General features: G+C 39.1%; 1 protein-coding gene across 10 annotated transcripts in view; it reads left to right on the forward strand.

The window, feature by feature from the left end:
- ep400 (E1A binding protein p400) overlaps positions 1 to 20,104 on the forward strand; it is a 146,125-nt gene that overhangs the window by 24,558 nt on the left and 101,463 nt on the right. For 6 of the 10 annotated variants that reach the window (XM_072587691.1, XM_072587694.1, XM_072587697.1 and 3 more), the window contains 4 exons: positions 11,588 to 11,710; positions 15,458 to 15,897; positions 16,996 to 17,319; positions 19,125 to 19,310. In XM_072587691.1, coding sequence (XP_072443792.1) covers positions 11,588 to 11,710; positions 15,458 to 15,897; positions 16,996 to 17,319; positions 19,125 to 19,310 — 1,073 coding nt within the window. Of the gene's footprint in view, positions 1 to 11,170; positions 11,249 to 11,587; positions 11,711 to 15,457; positions 15,898 to 16,995; positions 17,320 to 19,124; positions 19,311 to 20,104 lie in introns of all 10 variants that reach the window. The other 4 variants (XM_072587693.1, XM_072587699.1, XM_072587696.1 and 1 more) reach the window with 2 other exon arrangements.

Genomic DNA, 20,104 nt, shown 5'->3' on the forward strand with positions numbered 1-20,104 from the left:
TAGATGGTTACATCCTGCAAAGTGTCCAGATTACAGAGGAGGAAGTGCTGAATGTCTTGAAACGGTTCAAGGTGGATAAATCCCCAGGACCTGATCAGGTGTACCCGAGAACTCTGTGGGAAGCTAGAGAAGTGATTGCTGGGCCTCTTGCTATGATATTTGTATCATCAATAGTCACAGGTGTGGTGCTGGAAGACTGGAGGTTGGCAAACGTGGTGCCATTGTTTAAGAAGGGCGGTAAAGACAAGCCAGGGAACTATAGACCAGTGAGCCTGATCTCGGTGGTAAGCAAGTTGTTAGAGGGAATTTGAAGGGCTTCCTGAAGAAGGGCTTATGCCCAAAACGTCGATTCTCCTGTTCCTTGGATGCTGCCTGACCTGCTGCGCTTTTCCAGCAACACATTTTCAGCTTCCCACTGGATATTGGCCTCAAGTCACACACACTGCATTTGACTACCACCTTCTGCCCTTCCACTAAGCCACATTTGGATCAACCTTGCCAAGTTATCCTGGATCCCATGTCCTTGCCCCTTCTTTCAGTTTCCTGTGTTGCACCTTGTCAAAGGCTTTGCTGAAATCCACACAAACTACATCGAATATGCTACCCTATCCATACGCTTGGTCACCTCCTCAAAACATCCAGTCAAATTTGTTAGGTGTGACCTCCTTCTGCAAAAACCACGTTGACTATTCCTGATCAAACCTTGCTTGTCTAGGTGGAGATTAATACTCTCCTTCAGAAGTTTCTCCCAACAGTTTCCTTGCCAGTGAGTCTCACATCAGTGGTCTGTAATCTAGTAGTTTATATTTACTACTCTTCTTGAAAAGTGAAACCACATTAGCTAGCCTCCAGTCCTCTGGCACCTCTCCTCTGGCCAGAGAGGAATTAAATAAACCTTTTGGGTCAAAGCCCCTGTAATTTCCTCTTTCACATCACAGAACAGCCTGGGATACAACTTGCCCAGACCTGAAGGTTTGTCCATGTTTAAGCCCATTACCTCCTCCCTCTCTATGTCAAACTGCTGACGAACCTCACTGTCCATCCTCTCGAATTCTGTACCTATGTCGTCCAACTCCAGAGTGAAGACAAATGTGAAATACTGATTTAACACCTGACCAATTTCCTCTGGCTCCACATTTAGATTGCCCCCTTGGTTCCTTATGGCCCTTAATCTGTCCCTGGTTATTCACTTTTTGATATACTTCCAGAATATCTTAATTCTACCCAATCTGACCCTGCCAGTGTTTTTCATGATCCTCTTTATTCTTCTGATTGCTTTCTTAAATTCCTCTTGTACTTCCTATACTCTACTAGGGCTGCTGTTGATTGTTTCTATTTCCACCAGTTAAAAGCCTCTTTGTCTTCTCAGACAGCCATGAATATTCCTAGACATCAGCGTTCCCTGGGGGTTTTGCTCTTGCACTCAAACAAAAGAATCATGTTGTACCTGTAATCTTGCTATTTCTATTTTGAATACTCCGACTGTTCTGTTTTAATTTTATCCAGAAGTACCTGTTCCCAGTCTACATTGGCCAGACCAATCCAAAACCCTTCTTGCCACACACCTTTTTTTTCCATAACAAACTTAAAACGTATGGTCATGTGGACACTATAATTGAAATGCATCCCCTGTCACCCTGAACATCTGTCTGGTGTCATTCCCCAGAACTGGATGCAGCACTGCACCATTTGGGCCTTCTACATTTTTTTACTGTATACATTTCAAGAAATCTGTCACTTCTAAACCCTTTACATCAATGTCTAAGCAACTAATGTTGGAAAAGCTGAAATCCCCTTTTTTTGTAAAACCACTCCCTGAATTGTTTGTGTGTCTGCTGCTGTATTACCAGCTGACTGTTGGGGGAGGGGTGTCTCTAATACACTTACAACAGTGTGACTGCCCCCTTTTTTATTCCTGGGCTGTATCCATAAAGCCTCAATTGAAGACCCTTCCAAGATATCATCCCACTTTGCTGCAGTAACTGACTCCTTAATGCAACACCTTTCTCTGTCATGCCTTGAAGATCCTTTACCCTGGAATGTTGAATTGCCAGTCCTCTGCCATCAGAAACTTCTACAACATCATGATTCCAAACGTTAAACTATGCCCATTACTCGTCTGTCTTTTTGTGTTTATTTTAGTGGTTGTATATGGAAATGCTAATTTTATTTTCTCATGGTGTTCCAGTATTTTGTGAACAGACATTTGGTCATTCTATACTTAACTGAAATAATGATCATTTTACACCTCCATCAGACTGAAGAGACCCTAACTTGGGTTAGGTATGGGTGAAATTCTTAAACCATTTCTGGACAATGGGAAATTAATCTGAGCAACTCACTTTATGTTCTGATTCACTGACTGACTGACTGAATTTCAAGACATTGATTTAATAATTGATAACATTAGACTCCGGTCTGGAAATCAAGTTTAACTAAAGTTCACATTTTAGAATTGTGTGTGTAATTTGCATTGACAATTGTAATTCATGATTTGTTGTATTTGTACTTGTAGTATGATTTAAGCAGCACAATCTCTATTTGTTGGAGAGAAGCATTTAAAAATTGTAAATACTTTTACCTTAACTGGCCAGTTGTTTAAAGTGTACTACTGCTTTACTTAGAAAAAAAATGATTTTAGAGAGATGGAGTATTTTAATGTGTCCACTTTTATTGGACTAGTTGCCCTGACTAGACAACTTTAAAGGTTAATGGGTGTCCACCACATTGCTTTGTGGAGTCACCAACAGGACAGGTTCCCCTCCCTGAAGGATGTTTACAGATGAATTGAGAATTTGGATAACTTGTTTGCCTGCAATCTATCATATAGGCCAAATGCCTCCTTGTGGCCTTTTGGCTGCCTCCTCCACTGTAACAATTCTGCTATTCTGAATTCCATTTCCATTTCCAATGAATCTTCCTTCCATTTGGCCTACATAGACGACTGTTGTAGATTCTTTTCACCTTCTGTGGTTCATTCCTAATCAATTTGATAGCAATGAAATATCAGCATAAGATTTCCATTGCCTGGTTGCAGATTACTATGCATTGCTTTTATAATTTAAAACAGCAATAAAAAAGTTGCTTTTTCTTTTCTGAAATGAGTCTGCATTAACTTGCTGAGTGATATTATGGTATAATTATTTTTATTTCAGGAGAGGTAATTTGCTGCAAGCTACAAATGTTTAACCTTTTTTTTTCCCCAGTTTGCATCAATGGAAAGCAATTTTAGCAAAGCTTGTGTTGCCACTTTTATGTAAGTTAATTGTTGATGCAGTTTTATCCAGTCTTGATTGTCTTTTTAAAATCTGGTATCACACTGGACTCAGAAGGTGCCTGTGACATAGCTGCACAAAACACCAGACTTGTGTGGCCACAAATAGTCTGACAGCAGTCATGCATGACCAGTTTGAAAGATTCCGACTTTCTTTGCTGGCTGACTGCATGTGAGGCTGGGGGACCATGAACTGGCACTGCTATTACTCTTCTAAGTTTGGTATAAATGCCATGAATTTAGGTCCCCTCCTATAAGAAGAAGAATGCCAAGATGGAAAGAGAGCAATGTAGCTTGATGTGAGGAAACAAAAACAATTTTTTTAACTCATTTGTTTATGGGGTGAAGGATTCGCTGGCTAAGCCAGCATTTATTGCCTATTTCAGAACAGTTAAGAGTTGATGACATTGCTGTGGGTCTGGAGTTGCATGTGTCCAGGTAAGGATGTAAGAAGTTTCCTTTCTTAAAGGACATAGTCAACCAGATGGGATTTTCCAGCAATCGACAATAGATTCATGGTAATAATTAGACTGTTTAATTCCAGATTCTTTTTGAATTCAAATTCCACTATCTGCTAGTGAACCTGGATCACCAGATCACTTCCTGGGTCTCTGGATTAACAAACCATATCATGAGATTATTGCCTACCCTGTTTAAAAAGCCTCTTGGGTTTTGTTAGATTAGATGATTTCATTGAAGTATTTAAAATGATGAAGGAATTAAATAGAGTAGAAAGAAATGAAATGTTTTTAGCAATTAAGGGCTCTAAGATGAGGGAGCCTCAATTTTCCAAAAAGATAGATTCAGGACAGCGAGCAGAAGAAACCTGTTTGCGAAGACTACATTAAAAACTTGTAAAGAACAGAAAGAGCAGCATAATTTCACCTTTACAATGAATTGCTCTTAATTCTCAATAAGAAAGTAAATCTTCTGGGTTGGTGTTCGAAACAAACTCAGAAGTTACACGATGCCAGGTTATAGTCCAGCAGGTCTATTTGAAATCACAACCTTTTTGAGGGCTGCTCCTTCATGTGAAGTGACAGAGAAGCAAACAGATGCCAAATTTATAGGCATTGAGATCAAAAGATCGTACAAATGATATGAGTGAGCTGTTGAATAATAAGTCTCTGCAGGTGATCAAAAGTGTCAGTTGGTGTGAGGAAAGTGTCAACAGCTGAATAACAAGTGAAGGGGTGACCTATAATCTGACTAAATGGGGTAGAGAGGTAATTACAAATAATCAAAAATAAAAAGGTGCTGGAAACAAACCAAATGACTGGAGTAACATGGTAAGTATGAGTCACATGTTAAGGGTCTAAGCAAAGTAATAAGTATTCCAAAACCATGCACACTAATTAAGGTTGAGAGAACATAACAATTTACGAAGGCGATAGTGTCAAAATAGGACAGTAAGGAAGGTCTTGCAGATACAGAACAGTCTGGTGGGGTCACGCAGTGCGACATGAACCCAAGATTGTGATTGAGTTGCCTTCATGGACGTGGAACTTGGCTATCAGTTTTTGCTCTGCGATTCTGCATTGTTGATTATCTTGAGGGCCCCCTTTGAGGATGCTTACTTGAAGATTGGAGGCTGAATGTCCTTGACCGGTGAAGTGTTTCCCGACTGGGAGGGAACATTCCTGTCTGGCAATTATTGTGTGATGTCCATTCATCCGTAGCCATAGCGTCTGCATGGGCTTGCTAATGTATCGTGCCTTGGGGCATCCTTACTTACATCGTTATGAAATAGACCACATTGGCAGAGTCACATGAGTATCTGCCATGTATGTGCTGGGTGGTGTTCCCATGTGTGATGGTGGTGTCCATATCAATGATCTGACATGTCTTGCAGAGGTTGCCATGGCAGGGTTGTGTGGTGTTGCAGTTGATGTTGTCCTGAAGGTTGGGTAGTTTGCTGCGAGCAATGCTCTGTTTAAGGTTTGACGGTTGTTTGAATGCGAGAAGTGGAGGTGTAGGGATCATCTTGGTGAGCTGCTCATCGTCATCGATGACATATTGAAAGCTGTGAAGAACACTGACCAGTCAAACCAGGAGCGTTCCTCGGCACAATGGACGTTTCAGCACTCGACACCAGTATCGCCCATGATGACGGTTTCTGGAAGAGCTGTGTAATGAAGCTCCATTGATTGGTTCTAGAGTGCTGTGGGATTCCAGTAGTCCTGAGTTGACTGGCTAAGACACCAGTTGAGAGAACATTTTTATTTTAAAACGCCATGGACTATGTCCACTGACAAACTATAAAGATCAATTTTTGACTTTTTTGAGAACCATTTCCTTAAGGGTAGATAATCAAAGGGTATAGATTTAAGATAGTTACCAAAATAACTCCGCTGGCATGCTGAAAGGCTGCTCTATGAAAGAGTTGCTAAGATTTGGAATCTAATTAATTGGGTAGCAGATACAGATTCAGTTGTATCTTTTGAAGACAGTTCGATAATTACTTGGAACAAAAAAATGCAGAGCTATAGGGAAAGAGCAGGGCTAATTGGATTGATCTTTGAAAGCATTGATGCAGGCCTAGTAGGTAGGTACTTGTGTTCTGTGCTATTTTCTGATTAGTTTCCTGCTAATATTTAAGGAGTTGGAATTTTTTCTTTGAACCAAATGGAAATTGTCACAATTGCTTTGGTTCAAAAAGTGCCTGAGAAATATTGTTTGAAATTTCCCCAGGGACATAAATATTTGATCATCAATGACGTGTTACAGAGTGACGTACACCAAATGAGGCCATTGGGCCATTTGCCTGTATGGGGTTTTTTTTTGAAAGAGTTAGTCATACAGAATTACTCAGCTGCTGTGTTTTCCCCCATAGTGGAAGAAGAGTTCCTCCTTCCAGCAATCATTCGGTTCACTTTAAAAAGCCATTTGGATTAATCCACCTACTGTTTCAGTGTGTTCCAGATCACAACAACCAACTAACTGGATCAAAACAAATCTCACCTTCCTTCGGATTCTTTTGTTAATGAGCCTAAAGCCGTATCCTCGGAGTATTAACCCTCTGACCGGTGGAAACTGTCTCATTCTTAGCTATCAAAGCCCTTGATGATTTTGAAAATGCATTATTAAATCATCCCTTGACTGACTTCCTTTATCAGCAACTCCTTCCAGCTTCTCTTATTTTCTCCATACAATTAAGGTCCTGAATCCCTTGTGCTAAACCATTCACTGTTAGTAAGACTTGGTAATGTTTTTGTTTCATTTATTATAATAAAATTATATAAAACTTTGATTAGACCATACTTAGAATATTATGAACAGATCTGGTTTCTGTTATATTTAAAGGAATGTAATGTAAAGCACTGGGGCACTGGAGGATTGTGAATGTGACACTGTTCTTTAAGAAAGAGGCAAAGGATAACTGAGGAAACTACAGACCTGTCAATTTGACCTCAACAATGAGAAGGCTGATGGAGTCCATAATGTGGGATAAGATACTTATATAGAGAAAAATAAGTTAATACGAGGCAGTCAATATGGCTTTGTCAAGGGCACAACTTTAATTGAGATCTTTGAGGTGACATCGGCAGTGGATGAGGGTAGTGTTATAAATATTGTTTATTAGGACTTTCAGAAAGTACTTTATGTGGTGCCATATGGCAGGTTGGTTAGGAAATTAGAAATGTTTGTGGTTGATGGCTCCTTGGCAAAATGCATTAGAAATTGGTTAAAAGATAGGAAACCGAGGGCATTTCTCAGACTGGAAACCAATTGAAAATGGTGTTCCCAGGAATTGGTGATGAGATCGTCACTTTTTCTATTTTATATAAATGATTTTGGAGTTGGCTGTTGAGGGCAAAATCTGAATTTGCAGATGGTACTAAGCTGGGGAGAGTATGCTGATGATGAGTAACTTCTGAGGGACATTGACAAGTTGGTCAAATAGACAGACATCTGGCAGATGAATTTCAATGCAGAGGAATATGATATAATAGATTTTGCTAGAAGAAACATGGAGAGTTATTACAGGTTCAATGGTAGAACTTCAAGAGGAGTGCAAGAGCAGACGGACCTCTGGGCTCAAGTACAGAATTCTCTGAAAGTGACCAGGCAAGTTGAAGCAGTTGCTAGGAAGGCTTATAGGATTGAGGTAAAAAGGGCTTTTGCCCGAAACGTCGATTTCGCTGCTTGTTGGATGCTGCCTGAACTGCTGTGCTCTTCCAGCACCACTAATCCAGGCTTATAGGATTCTTGAGTTTAAAATAGAGACATAGACTATAAAAGCAAGGAAGTGACCACATTTGGAAGGATGTTAAAGCACTGGAGAGTGTGCAAAGAAGATTTACTTGAATGATACCAGGAATGAGATATTTTAAATACAAAGATTCAAAAAATTGGGCTTATTCTCCTTGGAGCAGAAAAGATTAAGAGATGACCTTATTGAGGTGGTTAAAATGGTGAACAATTTTCACTGTGTAAATTGTCAAAAGAGTTATGAGTGAAATGAAGAGAAATTCCTTTACTCCAAAGTTAAAAATCACACAACACCAGGTTATAGTCCAACAGGTTTAATTGGAAGCACACTAGCTTTCGGAGCGACGCTCCTTCATCAGGTCTGAAAACTAGTGTGCTTCCAATTAAACCTGTTGGACTATAACCTGGTGGTGTGTGATTTTTAACTTTGTACACCCCAGTCCAACACCGGCATCTCCAAATCCTTTACTCCAAGTTGTTAGGATTTGGAATGTGTTGCCTGGGGAAGTGGTCAAAGTGGATTTCATAGGAGATTTTAAAAGGAAGCTGGATGAATGTTGAAAGGAATAAAATTTAAGGACCATGGAAAGAAGGAGAATGGGACTTGCTAGGAAGCTCTTTTGGCAGCCATTACAGACCTGGGTCAAATGGCCTCTTGTACTGTAAAATTCTACAGTTCTAAAGATAACCGGGCTGAGAGTTTTTGATTCTTGGAGAGATTTCACAGGCTGGGGATCCTTTCTTTAGAAAAGAGAAGATTGAGGACTGACCAGATACGGGATAGGCTTTTACATTAGGAAAGTGTTTAATCGGTTTGATGTAAAGATGGCACCAGTACAGGAGCCAATACAGTGACTGGACAGAGAGTGGGTGAGGTTTGGAACTCTAGCAGCCACAATATTTTCAACAATCTCATTAAGAAGCATGCTACTTTTGCTTATTGAATGTGGTTTCAGCTTTTTCCTTTCGCTTGCCAACCTGCTCTGACTCCAGTACTTCCTACTTTGCTTATTGTTAAGAGTTTTTCCTTTTATGCCAGTGTTTGTAGTAGTAATTCCCTTCCTCCCTTACTTAACAATGATCTGTCCTGATTCGGGCTTTTGTCCAGGGGGTGAAATTGTGATTGTTTTCCCAGTGCCCTTCATTTTAGTGCTAACAACTGTTATTTTTGTTTTGTCACGTTGCAGTCTCTGCCTTGGACATAGAAATGGACTGTTCAGCTGAGCTGCCTATTTCAATTTTTACACTCCGTGCAGGCCTCATTCTTCCCTCATTTCATCTCAAAATATATCTGCACCTCCTCTTAAATATCATTATACTGTTTGCCTCAATTACCCACTCCTGGCAGAAACTTCCAGATTCTTACTAATCTCGGGATAATTAGGTTTCTCCTGAATTATTCCCGATTGGATTTATAAGTGACAACACTAAATTCAGGATCCTGGATTAGGATTTCCCCACAATTAAAGCCACTTCTCTTCATCTACTTTACCAAACCTCTATATAGAGTTCAAAGTAGTATTTGTTATGTGTAGATTTATCATATTTACTCCATTAATAAAGATTATTATTTGATATTTCTAATATTACTTGCACACAGTCAGCCTGTGTTAGGGCTGTTTTAGTATATAAATTATTTAAAGAATGGCTTATTATGCTTATGTGGTTGGCTCTCAACAATGTCGATGCTCCTCTGGCAAAGTCTACTTATGCAGATATTTAACAGTGACAGTTATAGCTCATTTAGGAATGCACTCCTTCTGAGTGCAGTTATTCCAGCTTTAAGTCTTGTAGTAGCACCGAATTGTCAGAGGCCTTGTCTTTTGAATGAGATGTTAGATCAAAGCTGTAAAGGAACCATGCGTTATTTTGAAGAAGGCCATCATCAAAAACATGATCTTATCATTATTGCATCACTTTTTCTGAGAGCTTGCAATGGGCACATTGGGTGCTGTCTTTCTTATTTTACAACAGTGACAGTATTTTTAAAGTCCATTGGCCCAAATGCTTTGAGGCATCTTTGGGTGTGTCATATAAATACTATGTAAATGCAAATTGCTATGGCTGTTCTTATTCTAATAGTAGATGCTCGTTTAGGAGCTTATATCATGATTAAATAAGTTGCACAGATAATCATTGCTGATGATAAATCTGTAATTGGCTGAAGTCTTTTATCAAAGTTTGAGATTATACTAAATACACTGATTAAAATTAAGCAACATAATTCAGTCAATTTGCCCTAATAACAGGATTGTCAATATTCCTGAGATGATCACTCGTTTTAGCTGAAAATTTAATTTAATAGCTAGACTTTGTTGATTTTTGTGCACATTTTTTGTTGGCCACGTGAATTCTCTGTTTGTTGTTTTGGTTTACTTTTGGAGATCATTTTAGACATGATCCCTAATAAGGTGAGAGGACATCATTCATTTTTTTCTCCTTAGCATTGTGACTGACCAGCTTTTTTGTAATATGATGATGTGTCGGTGCTGGTGTTGGACTTGGGTTTCAAAGTTAAAAATCACACAACACACAACAGCAGTGCTCCGAAAGCTAGTGCTTCCATATAAACCTGTTGGACCACAATTTGGTGTTGTGTGATTCTTAACTTTTTGCAGTATGTATACATTATACCAATAAGTAATATGTTCCCACATTCTGACAGTCTTGAGCTGTGAAAACAAAATGTAAGCACTTTGCGAATGCCATTTTGTACATTTGGGTGTGTTACTTGCTTAGAACGTCCTTCTGCACAGTGATGGACAGGTACAGATCCTTTGATCCATCCAGTCTGTACCCTGTATTCCTGTTGAAGGACTTGCCCGAAACGTCGATTTTTACTGCTCCTCGGATGCTGCCTGAACTGCTGTGCTCTTCCAGCACCACTAATCCAGAATATGGTTTCCAGCATCTGCAGTCATTGGTTTTTGCCCAGTCTGTACCTATATGATTGTGATGCCTTGTGCATTCTAAATACTAAGATTAACATGAAGCAAAATTATTTAAATGTTAGCTAAATGCTGTCTATCCCATCTGGAACCTTGTGATCTGTTGGGTGAGAAGAAAGGCCTAGGCCAATTTGGGAAAAGTAAATCTGATCCATTAAGCCAATTAAAACTAATCTAGAGCATCAGTCTGGCCCTGATTAATTCCTTGTACCATCTATCCCTTTGTGAAATGATCATCGTTGTACTGAGAAAATGCTTCCATTCTCATTTGAAGGAATATCAAATTCTGAGCCTGTTCCAGAGTTTCACTTGCTGATATTGAAAATTGATTCTAAAAAAACTGGAATGTAAAAACCTGTAATCTGAAATATGACCCCTTCCTTTAACCAAGTTAATTGGCATGACAACTCAATGTATTCCCTTCATAACCTCGAAACCTCAATCAACTGATCTGCAAGTCTGCACTTCACTAAAGCTTGAAAGGTTAGTCTGTATTCATAACTAGGATAATACTTTAAAAGCTAAATGTGGTGGGCTGAAAGTCCCAAGATGGATTGATATCTATAATCTATTAAGTTTAGTTAGTTATTATGTCAAATTAAGAGATTTAATTTGCAGTAAGATGTGGTTGAGGTACATATAGAGCTTATTCTAATGTATACATGTCGCATTATATGCCTCTTATATAATGCTTTCTCACTAACCTAATGTTGCTCATCATTTTTTTTTATTTAAGTTGAAAACCCCCAAAGAGCTTCCTCAGATCTTCATGCTGTGGAAAATGTGCCTATATCACTAGCCGGAGTGCCATTGAGTGAGTGCATGCTGCATATAATGTGATGTAACAACAGTGTCCCATCACACACAAATCTGATACTTTCAATATACTGCACCCCTTGCACCATTAGTTTGGCCCTTGGAAGCATTGAAGTGAGGTACCTGGCTGTTCACTAATTTGCACAATACTTTGAAGCTTTTAAATCATTTTACAAATTCTTCCAATGAAGTCTTGAAAGAGTTGAGGCATTTGCTGAAAGTCAGAAGTTTCATGCATGATGAGCAAGTCTGCGTTGACCTTGAAGAGGAGATGCTTCAGTAAGCTTTTTTGTTATTGCATAATATTGCGAACTCTGTGTTTTGCTTTTGACTTCAGATCAGAATAAAAGGCCACGGATAGAAGGTGGTCGTCATGGAATGGTTTTCCAGCATACAACTATGACTACTTTAGGATCTCCAGCTATTGTTCCCTTACAGCAACTCATGCCAACAGTGCAGGGTAAGAGATAACAAACACATCTTCACATACACATTTTGATGTCTTCTCTCATTTACAAGGACCTTTTTCATTTACTTAGCTTGTGTGTAAACATCCTTTGACCGAGTATCCATCTATTTAAAGTGAGATTAATGGTTTCAGTAAGGGTTTCGTTTCTATTCTGTTTCTTACTCCGAACTTTAATGAATGTGAACAATGCCAGTTTTAAAGTGCCCACAATCCAACCAGTATGCATGAACATGAGCGACATTTTCAAAAGGCTAAAATTTCTGTTTACAGGGAGAGGCTGCGAGAAATTATCAACTCAGTTCCATCCATGTTAATGATGCTGCCTTCCAGCGAGTTAATTGGTGTGTTAGAAAGAGGGCTGTGCTATATTGAAAGTATCAGTGTATTATATAAATGCAATATGTGATGTTTTCAAACTGTGTATCGACGTACGCTCTCACAATTGGTGTTTCAGAGCACATTGATCTCTGAGGAAAGCATACTTGTCCTTTAATGAGGTTTTGAACATAACTTTGCTTTTTCTTTTAATGCAGACTGTTTAAAATTCTGTTTGGAATGTGCTTTATGTTTTCCAGTAGATACATGCATGGTGTGGCCAACTTGTGGTGTGTAGACATCAACTTTTCATTTTTAGCGCTTTCTAATCATAAAGGTAAAGAAGGACTTGCAGGTGATCTGTTAACCTGTTAGGTAGGCATCCGATCCTTTCAGAGAGGTACCTTGTATTCTGAAATTTGATGCGTATGCCCTTCTTCCAGTTTTATTTTTCTATACTCATGATTGTCATTAAGTAGTGCCATATTTTACTGCACCTTCTGCTTTTCCTCACATTCCTCTTATTTATATTCCATGAAAAGTCTTCAGGTGTCAACCGTGACACACTCCTCTGAATCAAAGGGTTGTGGTTTTCAAACACTTCAACTACACTAGTCCTTCAGTTCTATACTGAGGCATTGCTGTACTGTTGAAGTACCCTCTCTTGGGTGAAATGTTCACTGAATGCCTTTCTTTGCTCTCAGATGGAGGCAAAGATTTCACACTCAATATATGAAGAAAAGCGCAGGAAGTCTCACCAGTTTTCTGACTGATATTTACCCAAAACTGTTTTAAAACTGATCATCTGGATATTTTCTTATTGCTGTGAATGGGACTTCCTCATACGCATATTGGCTGTACTTCAACAGTGAAGGCCGTCGGCTGTAAAACACTTTTTAAGATGTCTTGAAGTATGTCAGTTGCTGTATAAATGTAGCATCTTTATTTCTTTGAATTTGAACCTTAAGTTTTTGACTAACACAAACAATCACGTCAAGTCACATGTAATGCTACAGGCTGAATTTAGCATTAAACTAATATTTACAGGCCAGTCATGTGCATTTTGGTTGGGAAAACTTTTCCTGATTTATCAGTCAAGATCTGTGCAAGAAAAATAGACAATATCACTGTGTATAAACATTTCAGTGTTGCTATCAGTGCTTGAAGTCAGTCCCTAACTGATTCCAGCATATCATCAGGCTTGCACATTCTGTAAGTGGCTCTGCAGTTTTAAAACAACATCTGTCAAAGCAAACCTCCCAACAAACATTGGATGGCTTACCTCCATTCTAAACGCTCTGAACCACTCAATTGCTCTTAAAATAATGCTTACTATTCTATAACGCCTTATTGCATCATAATGTGTGAAACAGAGAAGTGCATTGACAGTTGTTACATAGCCTACATAACAATCACTTCAATCTTAATAAGTTTCACCTTGTCCAGAATAATGTTTACTCAGCAAAGGAAAAAAATACTTTATCTTCACTGACTGGGCACACATTAGCTTCTTCCAAGCTCTATGAAGTGAGAGCGTGTTTCTTGGTGGTTTGAAACTGTACCCCTGGAGAGGGAGCCTGTGGGGAATTTGTGGTGTAATTCAACTTTTGTCTGAATGACGTGTTCTGTTTTCTTTAACTCTCATTTCCCAAGATAGATATCTGAGCATGTTGGTGGGTATTGAGTCGGTCTTTGTTTTCCTTGCAGTTCCTGTATGTTGCCAGAGCTGTAAGGTCAAACTGTATAGGTGGGTTAACTTGCACTATGTGTAATGCACAACTTGTTCCAGTCTGCCATTATTGACATGTTCTTGCCTGTTTGCTGTTTTTCTAAGTCATTAACAGGTCATTAACTGAATGTGCATGCTTAAATTCCCAGAATGACCAACGTTTGTTTTGTACAAAATTTGAAGGTAAATAGACTAATTTAAAAATTAAGTGCTTATAATTTGCAGGTGACTTGAGTGGTAAGTTTCTTTCTATAGCCACTCCATTAGGTTCAAACTGCTCATGTAAAGCTTCTGCATCACCTTGTGGATTCTGTGTTTTGCATTATTTAACTTTGTAAATTAATGGTATCATACGTATCTTTCACAGAGCAGTTATGGCAGGAATAGGAGACTGTATATTTGACATTAGAGTGAAAAAAGGCTCTTTCTTTCAGCATTTGATTTTCTGCTTCCTGCTCTGTTCCTGCACCAGAAACCCAATAATCATAATTGCATCTACAATTCTGCAGTCTCAAACAGTTTAGTTGTATATATCACCATCATAACCCCCGACATAAACTTCACTTACAGGTTTGAGACAACTGTGTGTTTTATCTGTTTAAGTCTGATTGAACCGTCTAGGGTTGAGCTTGCTCAGTAAATTTGCTTCTGTGAAATTTTACAATGGCTTATTGAGTTAATTTACTTCTGGTATCAGCAAACTATTTTTCTAAAATAGTTTAGATAGAGCATGATGACAGAAAAGCCAGTGTTGAATCTTGACAAGGAATTCTGTGCCAAGAATTTTTTATTCCCTTTCGTCAAGTGTGCTGACAAGGTTCAGTTTGATTTCAATCAGGTTTGGTTTTAAGAATTACTTTACATCAAGGGCATAATTTATGAGATATTTGGGAATTGAGTAGTTCTATATAGGAATTTAAGAAGAACTGTTATGTAGTAGAGAAGCACATGTTTGATCATACAACTTGGAAGGAGTGTATTTGGCCCATTTTGTCCGTTTTGCCTCTTGGAAGGAGCTATCTGATTAGCCACATTATTCATAACTCTGCAACTTTAATGTTTATCCAGTCTCTTTTTGTGTTGCTATTGAATTTGTTTCCACTACCCTTTCAGACAGTTCACTTTAGATCATCAGACCTCTGTGTTGTATTCTTAGAACGGTAATCTCATTTCCGGTTACTTTACCAGTTTTTAAAATTCATTACCAAATTGTTATCAACACTCTGGCCATGGAAACAGTTTCTTCTCGTTCACTCTATCCAAAACCCTCATGGTATTGAACATAAGTACATCTGCCCTTTTAACCTTTTCATTTCTAACAAGAACGTTTCCAACTTCTCATGTTCCACTACATGACTGATGTTCTTCACCCTGGTGAATTTTCTCTGCTCCCTCCCTAAGGTGTTGATGTCTTTCTGAAGGTGAGATGTCCAGAATTGGTCACAATATTGGTTAGACATCAGCTGGCACTGTTGTCTAAACAGTTAGTGTAACTTTTATGCTCTGTTTCACTGTTTATGAAATCCATGATCTCATAGATTTTGTTTTTAGCACTGCTTCACAGTCTGAAACTATGGATGATATTTATACTATATTAATTGCATACATTCACCATTCACTAGAAGTAAATGACTCCGTTAAGACGAGAACAAATAATGCTAACTCTACGTTCTCTGTGCTTCACATTTCCTCAGGTGGAATGCCCCCTACTCCTCAGACGATCCAGCTTGGTGGCCAGAAACAAAACCAACAGCAATACGACCCTTCCAAAGGACCTCCAGTGCAGAACGCAGCTAGCCTGCACACGCCTCCACCCCAGCTGCCTGGCAGACTGCAACCTACAGTTATGCCATTGACATCACTCCCAGCTACTATTCAGTTAACACAACAACACGTGGTTGAAACCCAGCTGCAACCCCATCCCCAGCTTCACACCCAGCCTCTTCTCCAGCCCCAACCCCAGCCTCAAAATCTTCCACAAATCAAGGCTCAGCAGCAACCTGTTTCTCTTTCTCAGTCTCAGACCCAGCTTCAAGTTCAGCTCCAGCAGCAGGTGCAAGCTCCACTTCATGTGCCGATGCAAACCCAACCGTCAGCACAACTTCAGTCACAAGCACACCTTCCTCAACAGCAGGTAAATATACTGTGTGAAGGTGATGTGTGCCAAATCTATTGATCAAGATGAAGGTTACCTTGTTAAACTGTAATGATTCAAGCAGAAACCAAAGACATGTTGACATTTGTGAATATACTTCATTGTAGCTACTTTCTGTGCTTCCATTAGTATCATAATTTCTAGCTTTAGCTAAATATTTTGTAATTCTGACATTCATTATTCTAATTACAATCACAAACGTAATCAGTAATTGCTGGAAAAACTCAGCATGTCTGGCAGCATCTGCAGAGAGAAAGCAGAGTTAATCATTCTGGTCAGTGATCCTTCAAAACTTTATGTACCCCATTGTTTATCTCAATATATCAGCAAAGTCTTTTATTCTTTACTCATTGTGTGATTATCCAGTTGCTCTTTGATACAATTGATATGATTTGCCTCAACTACTCCCCATGGCAGTCAAAGTATGTGTGCAGAAAGTGGGAACAAGGTGCTGAATTGAATGATCAACCATCACCACATTTAATGATGGAACAAGCTTGCTCATGCTGTTATTTTCCATGCAACCCTTATGCAAAATTATTTGCTTCTAGTTCCCAGATTGGGAATCTAGCCAAATGTACCCTAGTGCGTTTTTATAGCAGATTTGTCATTCTGTACTCCTAGATATTTTGCTCCTATATTCTAGCATCCAAATGATCTCCTTATTTGATCTGCTGGAATGTATTATTTCATATTGATCACTAATGTTTGCTGAATATATCTCCATTAATGTAATCTTTTATTGCGGTAGTCTGCTTCTGTACTGAATCATCGGTGTGTGCAGCTTTAATACCCTTGTCCTACTCATTGGAGGATCTCCACACTACCAACCACCTCTCCTGTCGAACACCTTCTTTAGATAATTCTCTCTGTCCGTGCCATTACTGCTTCATTTCCCCAATTTGATTTCCATTTATTTATGCATGACCTTGTCAAGTGCTCTTAAAGTGTTCATGAACTTGCCTGAGTGCTACAGAAATGCAAGTATGTGTTGTGATATTTATACAAAGAATTTGCTGCTTATGTCAAAAATGTATTTTGTCACCATTTTATATTTACATTTCTGATTTTGTACAGACTGTGACGCTGATGCGATCGACAAGTGACTCTGGCCAGGCATGCCAACGATTGATTGCTAATTCACTGCCTACCTCATCTGTGCCACAAGTGACCCTTTCAGGGACAATATCTTCTGCGCCTGTACATCAAGCGTTGACTAATAGGACTCCCCTGGCTGCAGGCAGGCCAGTGTCACCAATCTCTCAATCCAAGCAAATGGGCTTGGTTAGTTTATCGGTCACGGTACCACCTAAAGCCCAAGTGGTGTTACAGAATTCGTCACTAGTTTCACAGGATAGCACTACAAACGCAAAAGATAAAGTTGTTGAACAGGTCAAACAGGTAGGCCATTAACTTGTAATTTAGATGTTTCAGTCTGGCATTCCTGCCCGAGTGATCTGATTGCTTAGCTTTTACATCATAGAGAAAGAAATGGAAAGATCTCTTGAGATGGTGTGATGCACTTAGGTGGGGGGGGGGCTTGAGAGGAAGGTAAACACTGGTCTGTGCTATAACATTATGCACTGAAAGCTCACATGCTTTACGCTGTTTGATTTTAGTTTAAGAATGAGACTAATATTTTACTGATTGCTATGTACCAGGAGTTTGGTTTAATATAGCGTGATGAAAAGCATATAAAATATTTTTTCCAATTTTGATGGTTGGAGTAGTTTAAAGAAAAAGGCAGAGTGATGTGGGTTTTAAGTTAGGAATAGTGATCTAAATCCAGCATTTCTCACAAAGGGTGTGACTGTAGCCCTCTGCAGTATTAATAGAATAAGATATTTGTACTTTTGGGTTTTTGACAGCCGGTTCGATACATAAAGTTTCACAGCAAAGAATTCTGCGTTCAGTTCAGAAAAGTCCGACATTGAGTTCAGAAGTAAATTGTCTTTTCTCTCCAAGGGGAGTAGTTTTTTCAGTTTGAGGAAGCCAGTTACTCCAGCAGAAGTGTGTAGCTTGAGAAGCCTCCTGGCCCTTTGGATGGAAATCTGCAAGTCATTAGAACTGAGAAAGTTTAGGTCTTCAAATTTGCAAAAGATTCCTGACAGCACATCTGGAAATGAATCATTACTTTGTCTCCATCTGTCAGAATCTGCAAGAGTGGAGTCTTAGATGGTATTGAGAAACAGTTTGGAACTTCATTATGATATTTGCATTTGCATCTTTTTGCTGATATATGTGCATGTTACTTGGTTTGTTCAGTTTTCTTATTTTGTGTTGTGTTGTTAAAGAACACCTTGTAGCCTTGTGTGGATATGTTTTAGAAAGTAACCACTGTTACGTAACTGTAATATTTAAAAGATATGATCTATCAAGCCAGGTTTCATTCTGGGATGTGACATGTCCTGTAGTGTCCATCAATTGGGATCAAGACAATACTTGCTTGGAGAAAAAGGTTAGAGGAGGTTCTTAATTTGACAGATGTTTTATTATTTGTACTTGGATTATTTTTAAGTGAATGGCACAAGACAGTGCTTCATCAACTCCTTGAAGGGCTTAGTGTACTGTCAATTAGCCAGTATGCCTTCCCAATCTTAACAGAATTCAAAGAAGGGGTACCACTTCAAGGGCCACTAAATTTTCTGGGTATTGGGCAAGACATCCAGGGCTTTGGGGATTGCATGTCACCCATGCATTGGATCACTTGTGTTATTGAACAAATATGATGTTTCAGTATGCAACATCAGCAATTAGTTATGCCAAGTGAGTTGACCACCTCCTTAGCTTATGTTTGCACTGTATTCTTTGGCGTTTAGAAGAATGATAAGTAAGCATGCAAAATCCTGACAGGACTTGGCAGGAAAGATGTTTCCCCTTGCTGGGGTGGGGCAAGAAGCAGGGGACACAGTCTCATTAAGTATCAAGCCATTTAAGATGGGTGAGGAGGATTTTTTTCATTCAGAGGGTAGTGAATCTTTGGCATTCTTTATCCCTTAGAGCTGAGGCTCTGTCATTTAAAATGTTGAAGAGTGGGGGAAAACAGGTGAACATTCAGCTGGGACTGTGAAACTTAGAAGGAATATAAAGCTCCAATCTATATCTTTTTATTCTGCATAGATCTCAAGTTGCACCAGATTTAGTATTTATCAATTGGAGTTCTGTGGACTGTGTTAATTTTGCCCTAATGCACTTTTCATTAATAGGAAAATCAGATACATCAACGAATTGCTGAACTTAGAAAAGAGGGGTTGTGGTCACTGAGGAGATTGCCACGACTTCAGGAAGCACCACGGCCAAAGTCTCACTGGGACTACCTGTTGGAAGAAATGCAATGGATGGCTGCAGATTTCGCTCAAGAAAGGAGGTGGAAGATGGGCATTGCTAAAAAGGTAAACTAGAATCTGATATTGTGCACTAACAGAAAGGAATGAAGAACATATGTATCTGCAACTAATCACAATTCTCTAAATACCTCCCAAGACTGCAAGAAACTACAGAGAGTCATGAACTCAATTGATTGACTCCATCTATACTACCCGCTGCCTTGTGAAAACAACCAACACAATCAAAGACCCCCTCACCCCAACTATACTCTCTTCTGTTGGGTAGAAGATGTAAAAGTTTGAATATACATACGAACAGATTCAAGGACAGTTTTTTTCCCTGCAGTTATCAGACTTTTGAACAGACTTCTCAAATGTTAATTCTGATCTCTCTATCTCTACACCTTCTCTGTGGCTGTAACATTGTATTCTGTGCTCTGTTCTGCTACCCTGATACACTTTTATGTAGTACAATCTGCCTTGTAGCACACAAAGCAACATATTTAACTGTATTTTGGTACACATGACAAGAATAAACCAATCAATCATGGAATTACTTCCTGTCGATAATTTTTCTTGCTGCTGAGCCGACCTATGACATTCATGTACAATGATAGCTTCCAAAACTGGAAGTCAATGCTGAGAACGTTTAGTGCACAGATCTTCTGAAGGAATATTGCCATAGTTTTTCAAGTGCATTTTCATTGTTATATGGGTAAACACAGCAGCTAGTTGGCATACAGGAAGGTCCGTAAACAGTGACAGAGAACATGTCCCTTTGGTTAATTTTTGGTTGTGCTGCTTGAGAGGATTTCTTTGTCCCAGAGTACATCTGAAATAATTAATTGGCCATTCGGTCT

This window comes from Chiloscyllium punctatum, chromosome 17 (assembly GCF_047496795.1).
Source record: "Chiloscyllium punctatum isolate Juve2018m chromosome 17, sChiPun1.3, whole genome shotgun sequence".
Lineage (NCBI taxonomy): Eukaryota > Metazoa > Chordata > Chondrichthyes > Orectolobiformes > Hemiscylliidae > Chiloscyllium > Chiloscyllium punctatum.